General features: G+C 35.7%; 1 protein-coding gene and 1 pseudogene across 3 annotated transcripts; one reads left to right on the top strand and one right to left on the bottom strand.

Moving 5' to 3' along the window:
• The first annotated feature begins 2,399 nt into the window (after positions 1-2,399).
• On the top strand, positions 2,400-8,293 carry SLD5 (DNA replication protein-like protein). 3 transcript variants are annotated; one of them, XM_089151040.1, is made up of 8 exons: positions 2,400-2,609; positions 2,789-2,865; positions 4,947-5,152; positions 5,486-5,608; positions 5,682-5,761; positions 5,911-6,020; positions 7,642-7,717; positions 7,804-8,293. In XM_089151040.1, exons 3-8 carry the CDS (start codon positions 4,976-4,978, stop codon positions 7,907-7,909), a joined length of 672 nt encoding a protein of 223 aa, XP_089007166.1. In that variant the 5' UTR covers positions 2,400-2,609; positions 2,789-2,865; positions 4,947-4,975; the 3' UTR covers positions 7,910-8,293. The 3 variants fall into 3 exon arrangements, with proteins under 3 accessions (XP_089007166.1, XP_089007168.1, XP_089007167.1); XM_089151042.1 differs by having other exon boundaries at positions 7,642-7,706; positions 7,804-7,883; XM_089151041.1 differs by lacking the exon at positions 2,789-2,865.
• Positions 8,294-12,674: 4,381 nt separating this feature from the next.
• LOC149019472 (calcium-binding protein CP1 pseudogene) lies at positions 12,675-13,534 on the bottom strand (annotated as a pseudogene).
• Positions 13,535-15,739: the final 2,205 nt, after the last annotated feature.

Below are 15,739 nucleotides of genomic sequence, written 5' to 3'. Positions count from 1 at the left end.
GTTTGATGAAAAAATGTAAAGGAAAAACAACCAAACTCTAATAAGAATATTCTGTTAGATTTTGGTTAAAAAACAAAATAAATAATATATAATTTTTATATAAGTTTAAGAAACATTAAAACCATATCTCTTTAGTTTTGTTTTAGGATTCTTTTGGATGTAAATATATGGATTCAAAGATTTTGGCAATTTGCCATATATAAGGTAACCTAATTTACCATATTTGTTTAGTCCTACATTGGACGGAGCTAATGATAATGTCAATTATATATACATTGATTGCTCCTAAGAAAGTTAAATATGGATCGCGCGCATGCGCTAAGTTGGGCCGAGTCAGGCGTGGATGAGGTTGTGGTCTGTGGATCCTAGTCTGACCTTATGTATATATGTCGCTCTCCTCTATAGGTGTCCATACGAGTTTAGTGATGTATACTACCTTCGTATCTCCTCAATCTGTTGAAGTATTAGCTTTGAATCAATATTTTAACAAGATTGAAGGTTTCTAGGGTGCTTTAACTATTCCTTATTTTCTAAGCTAATGCAACTAATTAAAAATCAATGGAATGAAATCATTGTAGAATTTGGTCGCTCTCCATATGGTGTTTGGCGACCTAATCAAATAAACTTAAACAATAATCCAAAACCCACCTGGTTTATATTGACTTCCAACCAAAGATTTTGACATTGTCAGAGAACATGCGTTTGACAATGTGTGTTAGAAGACTAATCATAAATAATTAACTAATTAACAAAATTTTAAGGTCACTCATTGAGTTATCTCTTAAAATTAATGCTACCATTTGAATTAACTAAATAATTAATCACATACCTTATTAAATGAATAGTATCACTCATGTCCCTGTCGTTAGTTTTTTAACCGTTACGTATAACATCCGAGGACCTGCCAAAAAGAAATATAACATCAGCCCCCACACGGGTTTTTCCCTTCCATTGAGTCCATAACGAGATGATTATGTAAATTATATCAAATAAAATGCTGAAATTCAGCCAACGCAGAGCTGTTTTAGTGATTAAAACCAACACTTCTTAGTGGTAGCAATAAGTCTTTTGACAATAAATAATAAATTAACATACACTAAATAACTTTAGTAATAGATCACAATATTTCTTTTAGTTATTTATTTATTGGGTGAAGTGTTCTTGCTGGAAGTTCTTTGTATCTAGGTATATATTTTGGTATATAGAACTTGTGTCAAAAGAAACAATAATCTCTATCCAGATGAGTACTAGTTTTTAGAATGTTGCCATTTGAGTTGCTTATACATCAGATGTTGAAGAGCCAGATCCTTTGAAACCCTAGAAATTTATTAAGAATAAATTGAGAAAGCAATTGTTCGGTTAAATTCGCTTGATACACTGATTAAGTTCAATTGAAAGTTCGGAAGCCCAAATCAAAGTAGCTCAATTCTAGTATGAGACCGACGTGACTAGACACCTGTCCAAGATTAAACCAGAACAAATATTAAATATAAATAATTAATGTTGCCTTTTATACTATAGCTTAATTATCACTTTATCCCCTTATTTTTTTTAAATTATTAATCTAACATTAAACTTTGTTTGTAATTATTGATACTACTTGTAGTTGGTTAAATGATGACCTTATATATTTGATTTATTAAAAAACCCCAAATAATCTTGAAACTTTAACTACTAATTTATAATTTATATTAAATTACATTATTATTTTTACTAATTAAGAAAAAATAATTAAAAACCTAAAGTGCAAACAATCTTCTACTCTTTTTAAATAAAAGAAAAAAACAGACTCGTTTTCTTTTCTGACCTACCACTAATAAATAAAAAAAATAAAAAAATGTCTTTCATTTCTTTCCCCCTTTTTGTTACAACTCAATTTTTTTGGTAGACCTAATTTCATCTCATCAGGATCCAATCTTTTAGAATCTAAAATCTCACGAATAAAATGACAAAATTGAAAGTTCTTAGGAGTGAAAAAAAACTAAGGGGGAAAAAACCCCCCCCCCATTCGGGTCTTTTGACTTGACTTCTTGATTATAAAAGGGTAAAACAGACATTAAATATCTAACTATAACATTTTTTTAACATAGTTAAAAGTGAAAGGAATCTTTTAAAAAAACAATGATGGAGATAATAGTAATTTCATAAAGAATAAATATTATAATAAATTTTTTTTTTGGTAAACAGGTCTTATAATAATTAAGCTATAGCATGAGAACCAATGGTAATTATCCTTCAATATTTTTGAACCGGACCGGCCCGACTTATTGACACCTTGGCTGAAACACTGCTCTTTTACAAAAGCATGAACACACGTGTCCAGATTAATATCCAACGGTTGAGATTAATAGAATATACAATAACCCATAAACCCTTTCCCGCTCCTCCTTCCCGCTTTTTCTTCTCTCTGTCTCTGCAAACCAAGGAATCCAATGCGGTCGGGGAACTGTTGACGAAGCTCAAATTTCATCGGCGAAACACAGTAGTCTTTGGAACCTCAGGTGTTCACAGAAAACCCAAGTCGTCTCTCTTCCTTTGGTTCGCCCTTGAAGTGCGATTAAGGTCGAGTCACTGAAACCCACTAACAGAGGACCCCTTCAATTTTTTAGGTTTGTCTCATTTCCTATCTTTTCCCTTCATTGTCTTCTCAATTTACAACTGAACTCTAGGTTCATTTCTTTGTCTGTGCTCTCCTCTGTTTGGATTTGTTTGGCTTAGTCCGATTGATTAATGATTACCAAGATATGCTAATTTTTGGCTTTTATATTCAAAATAAATTGGTTGACAGTTTGCAATCCCATCCCCTCAAGGGTTTGAGATCAGCCACGGCCTGAGACTGTGGTAACCGGAAAGCGTTTTCAAGAGGTAAACTCATCTGAATTTAAGATAGAAACGTGGGATGCCAGTGCCTGTATTTTTTTTTAAATTGATTGTGTTTGTAAATTTTTCTGTCTATGTGTTTGTGTAAATGTCTCTGTGGGTCTGTTTTAGCAGTCCAAGTATTTTGAATCATCTCACAGCCACTTGTGTGGCAGTCCCATGCCTAAAATTCTTTTATCTAAAGTATTCTAGAATGGTTTATGATGCTTCATATAATTCTTTGAGTTGAATATAATTTGAAAACTGCTGCACATAATAGTGGAAAATAGAATTTTGGAAGAAAAAAGATGATGCTTATTCTGTTCCCTTTGAATTTTGGTAAGACTAGAACAAACTTTCCTGGGATTTATTTCTTAACAACATGATAGGATTTAGTTTTTGGTTTTCCTCCAAATGAACTTTCTCTGTGTGTTTGTGTCATTGTGTGTTGTGTGTGCTGCATTTCCAATTCTTTTTGCTACATTAGTTATTAATGCCGAGACACTTTGTTTCATAATGCTGTATTTTCCAAATTAATATGCTTGCTTCGGAATATTCTGCAGAAAGAAAGCGGGACACTGGAAAAAAAATCAATAGTGTTTGTCAGTGCCTGTATAATCCCCTTTTGCTTTGAAGAATCCTAGTGGAGGGAGAGTTTCTAGATTGAGGGTTGGGGGGGGGTTGGAGTAGGGGGTGACCATAGAGGAGGTTGTCTGAAGGGAGAAGGGAGGGGGAGGTTGTGGGTTTGGCAGGGGAAGCAGGGGCGGAGCGGGGGAGGGGGTGGGGGAGGATCAGAGGAAGGAGGGGCAAGTGCCATTGCTGGGGAAGACAGGAGAGATCATCCCACTGTGCCCACTCCACAACTGCCCCTCCATTTGTTGAGTCTAGGCATCCATGTACAGCGGCTTTCCCAGAATGTTTTTCACACTTTGCATCCTAATATGTGAAACATTTGAGGACTAACTATATAGGGTGGTAGTTGTAGGATTTTGGTTAATAATGTAGTTATACAAGCTTGCGAATTATTCCTTGCAGCACTTTAGCTTTTCTTGGTATCTATATGATGAAAAATAATATCACAGAGATAGACAATGCAGTTGAGAAAAGCCAAAAGGTGGGTGTTAATATGATTGGGCATATTGACAATTAGATGGATATTAGAGTCAGTGTTTTTGAATGTGGACAACAATTTGGGGATTCTGACCATGCTCAATTTTGAGTTGAGAAAGTTTCCTGCCAAACATAGGCACTCCCTGCAAGTGGGTTTAGAAACTCTTGAAGTATTGTTACCAAAGCTAAGACACTGCTCCAAAGAAGATTCTGATTTATCTCATATCTTGCACTTCGGTATCTCTGATATGAGACAGTTGCCAGTTGCCTGAAGCTTGGTATATGGCATCTAAGCCTAGAATTTGTGTTAGAGGGTTGCCAGCAATAGTTTGTTGCTGGGGTGGGGGTTGTCAGCCTTACAATAATGGGGTGCCTTACTACTAAATTGGTTCTACCTACTGAATTTAAATTGATTTTTTCTTTTAATATTTTTGTGTATGCAACTGTTTCAGTAGGGAAGAACTTTATGGAATTTTTATTTTTTTATTTTATCTTTTTAAATCATCCCTTGAATAATATGGAAAATGTTAACTGTTATCTTAATCAATTCCATGTCCAACTAGGGAAAAGAAAATTTTATTCAGTGAGAATCACTTTGACAGAGTTAAGGTAACCAGGCAGTTAGTTATTCAGAAAGAATCACCTGAAAAAGTCATGGTAAACATTAGTTATTCAGGAAGAATTGCATGAAGCTATGGTACCCAAACAGTTTTCAGGAAGAGTTACTTGACAGAATTAGAGTAATCAGAGTTTTCACATGATTCACCTGAAAAAGTCATGGTAAACCAGATATCTTGATTCTCATAATCATGTTCTAAATAATCACACTCATCAGAATCCTGTAAATCAAATGCAAACTTTAATTAAATTTTTTTTTAAAGCTTGGTGCCATTTTGCCTCTTTTCTTACCAAGACGGTAGAACTCATGTTATGTAACTTAAGTTCAAGCTCAAAATTAGTTATTTTTTCTATCCTAGAGAAACAAACAGAAACAAAGGAAAAAGCAATGGCGCATGGTTCAGAAGATGGATTAGGATTCTCGAGTGAAGACTACGATTCGCTAATTGCGACGACTGACGTGGAGCTCTTGAAGCGTGCATGGCGGAATGAAAAAGGTTCTCCTGAAATTCTTCAGTTTCAGACTAGTTTGGTACAGAGATCTAGAGAACAGATTCAGTTGATGGTATCGTCTGATCTTTCTCCCTTTTCAGTTGATAATGCTTGTGATCCATGCAATCATTTGATTTATGTATTTCTGGTTTAATGCTGATTTTTGTTTTGGTTTTACTAGTACATTTAGTTGCCAATGATAATTTAATAGTTCTTCTTTTAGATCCACATACCTTCCATATCATGTAATGAAGGAGAATACATTTTATTTTATGATAATAAGATGTTGTCACTCAGTTTGAAAATATGCTTCATTTAGGCTTTCGTGTCTTTAATTTGTTGTTTTGAGTATGTTTTTGTTGTCACTTTAACTTATTCCAGTGACGGTGTCATCACAAATTTACAGGAAGATACCATGGAGGAATTTGCTAAAAATGGTACAGACCCACTCACAGTCTCTCTGTACCAGATGGATTTAGATAGGGCACTGTTCCTCTTGAGATCTTATCTTCGTACCCGTCTTCAGAAGGTGATTAAAGCGAGCACTTTGTGGCTTTCTGTTTTAAACTAAACCATTGTTTACCAAATAATTTGCATTTCAGATTGAGAAGTACTTCATTCATATTTCAAAATCAGATTTTTGGAACCGGCTCTCTGACCAAGAGCAGAAGTTTGCTAAAAAGTGAGTTATTTCATTTAGTTCTCTCTCTCTGTGTGTCTGTGATTCAAGAGATGTGTGGGTGTATGGCTATAAGTGTGTAACAAGGAAAGTTTATGCCAATCAGTTACCATTCGATAAAGTGTTTCTGAAGCTGGCTTTGCTATGGACAGGTGCACAGATTTTATGGAAAAGCATCTCCAAAAATCTGTTTTGTCTCATTTACCTTATGGTTATCAGTCCATGCTGAGGCAATCCATATCCAGTGAAGAAGATGATATGGGTAATGAATCTTTCATTTACATTCATTTGACTATAACTCTCTATTTCTTTTTGGAAAGAAGTACTTAACTGAAAAGTATACAAGACTGAGAAGCCTAATGCTGTTATGCTTGCTCCACATTTGGCTAGTAGTTTCCCTCCAGAATAAGGAGAATATCCATCCAAAAATAAGATGAATAAATAAAATATATAGTGGGCAGTTAAAATAGGTACTGATATGTGGCTCTTGTATGAAAGAGATAGAAGAGGGTCTGATTTGATCCCAGTAATGCTTTTTCCAATGGGTACACACTTGATTAACATGAAGTTATAGGTTTATAGTGAAAACTGCTACCTAATTATAGTTACTAGTCAGTTTTAGCCTTCAATGGTGTTTTGATCATATAGGCAACTTGTCTTGGGCTCAAGACTTGGTAATGAAAGAGAGAGCAATAGTTGTTTACTTTTCTGATGATTGATACAAATTCGTCTTTGGTCATTAACTTTATGACAGTCCTTTAGTCGAGTTTGAATACTCAAACCAATTTTCAGATGCTGACACCTTTCTAGATGTCATTTGAGTATCATTTGGATTCTCTCAACTTTCAAGATGTTGAAAGGGGTAATTGGTCATGTTCTGCAAATGTTCTCCCTTAAAGAGTGCGCATGCTATCATATAGATTTCTGTCATGCTTATGTTAATATGGTTCTATCTGAAATGTTGGCTGACAAGTTTCCAGGCTAAACTTTTACTAGTGTCCTGTTTCTTCTGGTTTTTCGAGTATCCACTTTCTACTAGCTGTTGTCATGTGAATATTTGGTAATAGATGCATTCATGAGTAGCTTCAACTATATTCCCATCTAATCTTGTGTGCAATAGGTCACTTGCATGTGATTAAGCTGTGCATAATGGAAATATCTAAATCTTGATCCATGGGAGCTTGCAATTGTTGTTGTACTAACAGAAGAGCCGAAGTGAAAAAATGACAAATTAATGTCTGATCTTCTTTGCTAGTCAACCAAGCAGAAGATTTAAGTTGTCTGTTGTTCTATGTATATTTGCTTTCTATGGGTGAATATTATCCCTCAAGTGAGCTGCTGTTGCTGCTTGTTTGATACGGTTTCTTTATTGAGCTTATAGCAAAATTATTGCTTTGTTGAGGATGCTATCAAATTTTCCATGTCTCCATTCACCACCTACTGCTGGTGTAGACTTGTGCCAAGTTTATCTTTCTCTTTTCAATTAAAATATTTACTTTTTGGTATGCTATTAATGCCCGCACCTGCTTCTCTCTCTCCCTCTCTTAAATTTGTAGGTAGTTTATTGATGCCTAAATGGAATCTTCCTTGTTTGAACATTAATATTCTTTCTACCTCTCTCTCTCTTTTCTTTGTCCATGCTGACTGCAACCCACCACTCAACCTAGTGCAAGTCCCACTTTCATAGGGTGCTGAGAGGAAAATGGATTAAATTCTCCCAACTTTTGGCATTATAGTATCTACTCAAACTCAGGAACGAAGCCTGACTTTAGTCAACTGGCCAAAAGAATGATAGAAGTGTTGATCAATTAGAAAGATGTCCTCATTGACTTTGGGTGTCTTGTAATTGTTTGGCATTGTTTTTTGTTTTCTTGGAAGTTTAGTTCCGGAGCCTCCGTTGGATACCTTTGTTTTCTGCAAAAGCAAAGTTTTTTTGGGAGCTTTCCAGGTTGGTGATAGGTAAGAAATCTGTTGCAAATAAGCGCTTTTTTACAGGACATGTATATCTTCTGCTCTGATAACCACTTATGTTCTCTTTGTTATAGTGATGATCCACAAGAGACTGTGGACCTACTTGCGGATTATGTGTGTGTACTACGTTATAAGTCAGTAAAGGCACTCGTAGAGAGTGGGCAGGTTGACCTTGTTTAAGAGAAGAGCTGGCGTCCTCTATGTGAAGGCATTTTTTAGTGTAACTCATGGTAGATATTAAGGATGAATGAAAAAGCCAGGAAACAGAGTTGAAGAAGGCTACATATGACCTTGCTTGCTGCTGGGAACCACCCATGTGTGGTGCTACTATTTTCAGCCTTACCTTACCCTTTTTTTTTTTCCTTCCATTGTTTTTGTTGGGGGTAAACTCATCCTTCCCTTACTGTTATGCTCCAATTATGACATCTTTTAATCTTCTCTTCCTGATGTAAATTTGTTACATGGTGGTGTATGGGTCCTTGTGAGTGAAGATTTAGCATTTAAATGGTAGAATTTTAAGCTTTTAATTACTAGTGGAACTGGCTAAAACTAATGTCTGATCTTGCTTTTACAATCCTACAAAGCTTTGAATTTAAAACTAAGTCAGTTACTTGTTAATATATTTTTGGGTGAAAAGTTGTACCTAAGTAGCTCTAGTGTTCATGTGTGGGCTGAGTTTTTCCAACCGGAGAGAATCTGTTTTGTTTTAATTACACATGCGAGTAAGGATCCCAAAAAATGGTTCCAATACTAAAAAGTCCTGCTGTCTTCTTTTTATTTTTATTCATTTGGTAACTAAAAGAGGGGATAAAGTAGTGGTAACTTAGTGCCCCTACTATTCAATGTTTGGACTTTTTATCGATTGTGACCTACGCAAACATTAGCCTTGTGCTCTACTAGCACAAGCACTAGTTCCGTCAACGGAGCCCTACCGAATACCTAGTATAGTCTATAGAAGTCGGTAGAGCTCATGTCTAGGCCAAAGAGTACACAACTGTCCAATGCATGAAATAGATGAGCAGAGGAGATTCGAATCTAAACTTGGGACATGAGGTTTGTCAAACCACTTGGGACTGAGCTTAGGATCACTAGACCATTACCCCCGGTGGTAGTCCTGGTGTCTTCTTGTACCTTATTTGTTTTGATGGAGTCAGGCAACGGGGGTTTATACAGAGTAACCTGAGAGAGGATAACTAATAGATTTTCTATGTTAGCCTCGATCTTCTCTTATCTTGACACAGTTGATACTAATTGGCATAGGCCTTTGCTTGATATGCATCATTCACATTGTTATGGTGTTGAGTATCTCGTATAAGGTGGATATTTGGTGGGGCCACCAATCTGGGACCGTCACTGGAACACCACCAGAGACCTAGTCTATAAAAGTCGGTAGTGACCTCATGCCCAAGCCAAATAGCACATAACTGCCCAATGTGAAAAACAAAGGAATAGAGGGGATTCAAACTTGGGACATAAAGATTACCAAACCACTTGAGAGTGAGCTTGGGACCACTAAACCACCATCTCTGGTGGTCTACAACATTAGGAGACAAGGATACAAAGATAAGCAACATATATCCCTTTGCCGGAGACTACCAATCTTGGCTGCTCAGCCACCTGAAGTAGTCTATTTTCCGGCGAGACCAAACTCCAATATCTTAAGTGGAATTAATAATTGATTCTCGCTTATGAATTCTAAGATCAAGTTATCACCTTAGCATGGTGGATAACAGCGCAGCTGGTAAACCCTTCCATAAGATTCAAAATGTCTTCAACCACTCCTCACACAAACCATGAGTTTGTATCAAGCCATTAACAATCTAAACATCAATGGAAGTAATTCATTTATTCTTTATTTCTTTCCATCCCATTTTAGTGTCAAGACAATCTTACTATAAATTCGTGGAACATTTCCTTTGATAGACTTCAATTCCATGCTTATATTTCTTAAAACTTGGTTACAACAAGATATCAAATTTTTTTTTTCGGTAAAAAAGTTTTGAGTTTTTTTTTTCTTTGAGAAAATACATCTGAGGAGAAATCCCTAGAATTAAACAAAATGAAAGTCCACAATGAACTTAGGTGGATTAACCCATCATATCCTATATGAGTTTATGTTTGTAACAACAAAAAACTAAACTTCAGCAAGATGATTTCAGAATTTTTTATCTTCCATAATCTGCCATTAAAATACCTCAAACTTTCCTAAAAGATGCAAATTCGAGCCATTGGGCTATGTCTGTTGCAACCATGAAGCATCACAACCAACTAATCATCTATATTTTAATTGTAATTGCATGAATTTTTTTTTGATAAATTATATTTTTAAATAAAATTAACCATCCAAAATTTTTTTTTCTTTGAGTAATAAACTAACCCTCTATTTTTTTTTTTGGTAAACACTAACCATCTATATTCATGGCACCAAATACGCAAAATGATTTATTTTGAAAAAAAAATCATGTGTTGTGCGCAACAATATACTTTTATACTAAATAAAAGACTCTGATAAAAGATTTAATTTTGAATTAAAAATATTTAAATATTCTTTAAATTTTTGAGAGTCACTTGTTTGGCATATACACTGTTGTGCACAACAAAGAGATGCGCACAATAGATTTTTTTGAATTGTTATAAGTAATAATACAAACAAAATGTTAGGTTTTTTATTAAAAATCTATATTTAGTTCAAAATTAGTTTTTTGCATTTCTTTTATTTAATTATTTTGTTAGTGTGTGGGACCCATGAGGTAAGGGTGGTAATGAGACACCATGATGTAAAGGAGGCCCTTCATGACTTTGGTTATCAGGCTCTTCATGACATTGGTCATGGGTCTTAATGGTCTTGATCATCATGGTGGTATGGTGGAGTTACTTGAAGGGTGAAATTTAATTCAATTCTAACTCTTGACCATCAATTCTCATTTCAACTTCATGACCATTCATGGACATTACCATGAGTGGGGTTAAGGTTATTGAATAGATTAAATCCAATTCATTGCCTTCAAAATCCTAAAAGGTGTAAGGTGAGGTTTGGGCCTATAAAAACCCAACTTTTCCTTGCATGTGGTATGCAATTGAGACACTCCTCACTCTCACATTATTTGTGTTACAAAGTTAATTTATTTATTTAAATTTGTCTAAGTGTTGTGCTCTAGCTTTTGGCTCCTTGAAGGGACTAGAAGAACTACCTCATCTTCTAGTTGGAGGTTGTTTTATCTTGGAGGTGGTGGTGCGAAGAACCCTTGGTAGTAGGGTGCATCAATTACCTTAAAGACAGCACTCAAGGTGTGATTCAACCTCATTGATCAGTGATTCGTTCGATTGCAACAATAAGCTCTCCGGATTGGCTAAAGATCTTCATCTCTTAATTGTATTGCAATCTCATTTTTGTGTGTTTGAAGAATTTGTAATACAATTACCCCAACACAAAACTAAAAGGTCATAGAATAGTGAACCCAATTTCTACCATTCCTAAAAACTTCTTATTTTTAAAATTATAAAAAAACTTTTTTTTTTTTTTAATTTTAATTTATTTTTTTTTTTTTTTTTTTTCTACCTCCTTTTTTTTATCTATGTCATTTTTAGTCCAAATAAATGAACACTTTGCATCTACCTCCCCTAAAGTATCCAATAAAATCAATTAAGGACAAATTGTGACTTTTATGACCAAAATACCCTCACATCTATTCTATTGTAAGATTTGCATCATATTTTTATAATTAAATCCAACGGTGGAAATCAAATAATGTGGGTCCACTTATAAAAACTATTTTTTATTTTTACATTTAAAGATTTAAAGTTTTTGAATTTACAAAATCAACTCCTTATTTACCCTACTCCCAAATCCTTCTTCATTTGGTTCGCCCAAATCCTCCGGCACTTGAACGGAAAGAAATCCCTCTTCATTTGGTCTGCCCAGTTGAACTGAAAGAGAAGCTGTTCAAAATCTGAACAAGATCGAAAAAACTCCGTAAGAAAGAAGAGTTGAATACTTTATGGTTAGGGTTGTACAGATCCGTTTCAGAAGTTCGCACAGGTGATACTTGATTTTATATTAGCAAAACTGTGTGAAAGATTCATATTTTGGAAAGTAAAAGCATGGAATTTTTAATCACGACCAAATGACTACTTCTGTTTATTTATTTTTCTCTTACATCAGAAGGGAAGAACTAAAAAACCTAACATTTTTTTCCTTCCGATTTTGAATTACTTACTCTGATTAATTTATGATGTCTTCGAACAACTGGACAAAACAAAAACCCAGCCATGATATTCATTTAATGGACAACAGGGTAGTTTTGTCTGTGGAGCGGTGAGGTTGTGACGATTGTTAAAACTTTAACTTTCTCTTTCTTCAAAAACATAGGCGAAATATAGTCTCTCTCCCATTCTTAAGGAAGTTATTTTGGAAGACTCTGCAATTCGGGTTCTCTCAGTTCTTCACATTTCACCTCTGTCCATTAAGAGATTAACAATAGATGGTCTTCCAAGGGATGTGGTTTTGTGTTGTGGTTTGTCTGATCATGAAATTAAAATTTTGGTGGCAGAGGATTTTAGAAGGCGAAATGAGAAGGGATTTGGGAGACAGGTAAATAATGGGTTGATTTTGTAAATTAAAAAAATTTTAAGTCTTTAAATATAAAAATAAAAAATAGATGTGAGGGTATTTTAGTTATAAAAATAATAATTTGTCCTTATTTGATTTTATTGAATACCTCAGGGGAGGTAGATGCAAAGTTTCAATTTATTTGGACTAAAAATGACATAAATCAAACCTCAGGAGGTCCACATGAAAATTACCCTAATTATTTTGATATTTTTTTTTGGGTTCAGATAATTATGGACTTTGCTTGGTAAAAGCAGATCGTGAAGCCAAACACCATAGACCGTCAGATTGAAATTTTGATGAGATTTCCATATGACCGAAGGAAAATGTCGACGTAACAGTGATAACACACATGACCCAAGCAAAATCATAATTCTATTGATACGTACTAGTTTGGCGGCTTCGAAAGTCACCAGCGAACCGCAATAAAGTCTACAGCTGCACCAGAATAGTTTACACGTGGCATATCACAGAGGACTTTTTCCCCTCTTTTTTCGATCAAAACACGGAGGACTTGCTACGAAACAGGTTGGAAAGCCATGCAAGTACAACCGAGTTGCAAACGCAACTGAATCGCTGGTGGCTTGTTCCAATCAACTTCACTTTCCGGCAAGGTCGAACGCCAATACCTTAACGAGTCCTTCGAAAGAAATCCCATCACAGTCGTCTCCGCCACCGAATCTAATCATGGCCCTGATATCTTGATCGCTGGCCTGTAAACCTGCATAGTTCATGTAAGTCTTGAGATCATGAAACCCTAATTTTCCATCACCGTCTCCATCCATGACCCTGAACATATCCTGCATCAACCAGTTGTCCCAACGCGGTGGTTGGGTTTGGAAAGGCTTCTGGAATAGAATTTTCTCGAAGTCTTCATATTCTACTAAGCCATCTTTATTGGAGTCAGCTGCCGATATCATGGAACTGATCATGTCTTGTTCGCAACCGACATTAGCGGCGCCCGAGGAAGAGGAAGAGGAAGACGAAGACGAAGAGGTGAAGCTTGTGTAGAAGCTCTGCAGATCACCTGGGCTGATCTTGCCGTCTCTGTCCACATCCAGAAAATCGAATGCTGGTCTGAAATTATAATCTGAAGACACCATGGCAGCAGAAAATTCCAAGTTTGTGTTGCTTTTGCTACCGGAAGGACACATTCTTCTTTAAGCTATATGATTGATTTAGAATACTAGCCAGATGAGGAGATGAAAAGGGCAAAAGAGCTGGAGATTGTCTCTCTCTATATCTATATATAGACGACTAAGGTCGAAGAAGAATGGAGAGCGAGCTTTGGCTGGTTGGTTTGACCATTGGACTCGGAACAGTACGCCCATTGGGTTGGGTTACTTTCCAATGTGGTTCGCTACTCAAGAAGCTGATGACTTTGGCAAAAGATATGTGCTACTTTGACACTTCTTCGTCACACAATAGAACTGAAATCCACCAAAATATTACACTTTTAATTTATTTTGTTAATTAGAAGTTGGCCCAAAGTTTGGATCATCTCCTCTAATAGGAAGCGATTTGTGCTTGCCAAATCTTGCCTCATACTTGTTAGTCACAAGCAAGGAACGAAGTTTCGCCGGGTAGCGCGCGAACAGGGCGATTTGATAAAATTTAACTTTTAATTTTAATTTTGACATCTCGGCGATATTTCACCCCATATAGAAAATTTAACTTTTAATTTTTTGGGTATTTTTACTCATAATTTTGGTAAATTTGATGCGTATCCTAATCTGATGCAAATATGTGGTAAATTAGAATTATTTCCTAAATATTCTTCCATTTAAATTCTCCTAGCTAGCCACATTTAATATGTTACCTTCTGAGCCCTACATCATTCAGGCATAATTGGAATGATTATCCATCCACTCTGAGGATTCTATTACAAGATTCATTAATAATTTAAATTATTTCCATAAATTATTTCATGTATACACTCTTCCCTAATCACATTTGGCATGTTGACTTTCGGTAATTTTCGTTCACTAGTTTCGGGGGTATTTTTGGTCATTTTGAACCCAAATTTGATGCCTATCCTTATTTGTTGCAAATATGTGGTAAATTTAAATTATTTCCTATAAATATTTTCATTTAAATCTCCTGCCTAGCCACATTTAAGGTGTTACCTTCTAAGGCCTAAATCATTCGGACATAGTTGGAATGATTAACCAACGATTCTATTACAAAATCCCTTCATAATTTAAATTGTCTCCATAAATTATTTCATGTATATACTCTTCCCTAACCACATTTAGCATGTTGACTTTTGAGGACTAGATCACTAGAGTTTGTAAGATTACTCATTAATCTTGAAGATTTTGCAATAAAATGTCTTCCTATTTATAAATTATTCTATGTAGATTCTCCTCTTAATCACATTTAGCACATTAAATTTTGAGTCTTGAATTTTTGGGATAGAATTAGTAAGATTTTGATAGAATCGCGAGATAAATTGCCTAAAAAGTACAAGAAATAGCATAAAAATCACACCCAAAAAAATGAAAAAATTAAATTTTTCGATATATAGCGAAATATCGCTAGATATCGCCAATTTCTCGACGATATTTGCAAGATATCGTTTCGCCCCCTGGTTTCTGTTTGCTAGGGGGAGAAATCACCGAATTTCGGCTAAAATAAGTTCCTTGGTCACAAGATCAAGGGGGCCCACAAATAAAAGAATTTAAAGGGGTGGAACCGAAAGTGGTACCCTGTGGCCCCCTTGTATTCTGTGGTCGAGAAGTGTCCGAGAAGTCCAGAGTACTCCCCGTTAGAGTCACTAATCCGGACTCTTGGACCCGCCCTTTATTTTATGGTAGAGAAGTGTCGAGAGCATATATCTTTCCCTCGAGGATCTTGCTAGGTTAGTGCCGTTGATGTCATGGTGGTGTGTGTGCTGGTCATCATTGATGTTCACCACCTGGTCCTTATTAGATCTCAGTCGCACAAAACATGAATCAAGTTCGTCTCAAAGAAAAACCAATTATTTTCTTTCCCACTTAAATTGGTTATACGTGCACATAGTGTTTTGAGCAGCTAAGATTTAATGAGAATTAGGTGATCACTATCCAACGGTGGGGACCACTAGCCCAGCAAGATCCCTCCCTCTAGAAAGGTGATCCTCGGCGAAGTGGAGAAGTAGTTCACGGTTCACGTTTAATTCACGTGACCTTACCCTGGGCCTAGTCTTGGGCCTGAATAAACTGGTAAAGGCTTTTTGGGCCCGAACTTAGTCCACTATGGTTCTGTAATGGGTTCGGAGGCTGGCTTGAAGCTTTGCACATCATAAGGGGAGAAAATTATATATACACCCCTGAATTTATAAACTATTACGTTCACACCTCTCTCAAGCATTTAAATTACAAACATTTCCCTATACCTAACACCGTTAGTTTTTAAAATTT

The sequence above is a fragment of the Hakea prostrata genome, chromosome 4, assembly GCF_041222555.1.
Source record: "Hakea prostrata isolate BN-2017 chromosome 4, UWA_Hpros_2, whole genome shotgun sequence".
NCBI lineage: Eukaryota > Viridiplantae > Streptophyta > Magnoliopsida > Proteales > Proteaceae > Hakea > Hakea prostrata.
This window is presented reverse-complemented; position numbering and strand designations above follow the sequence as displayed.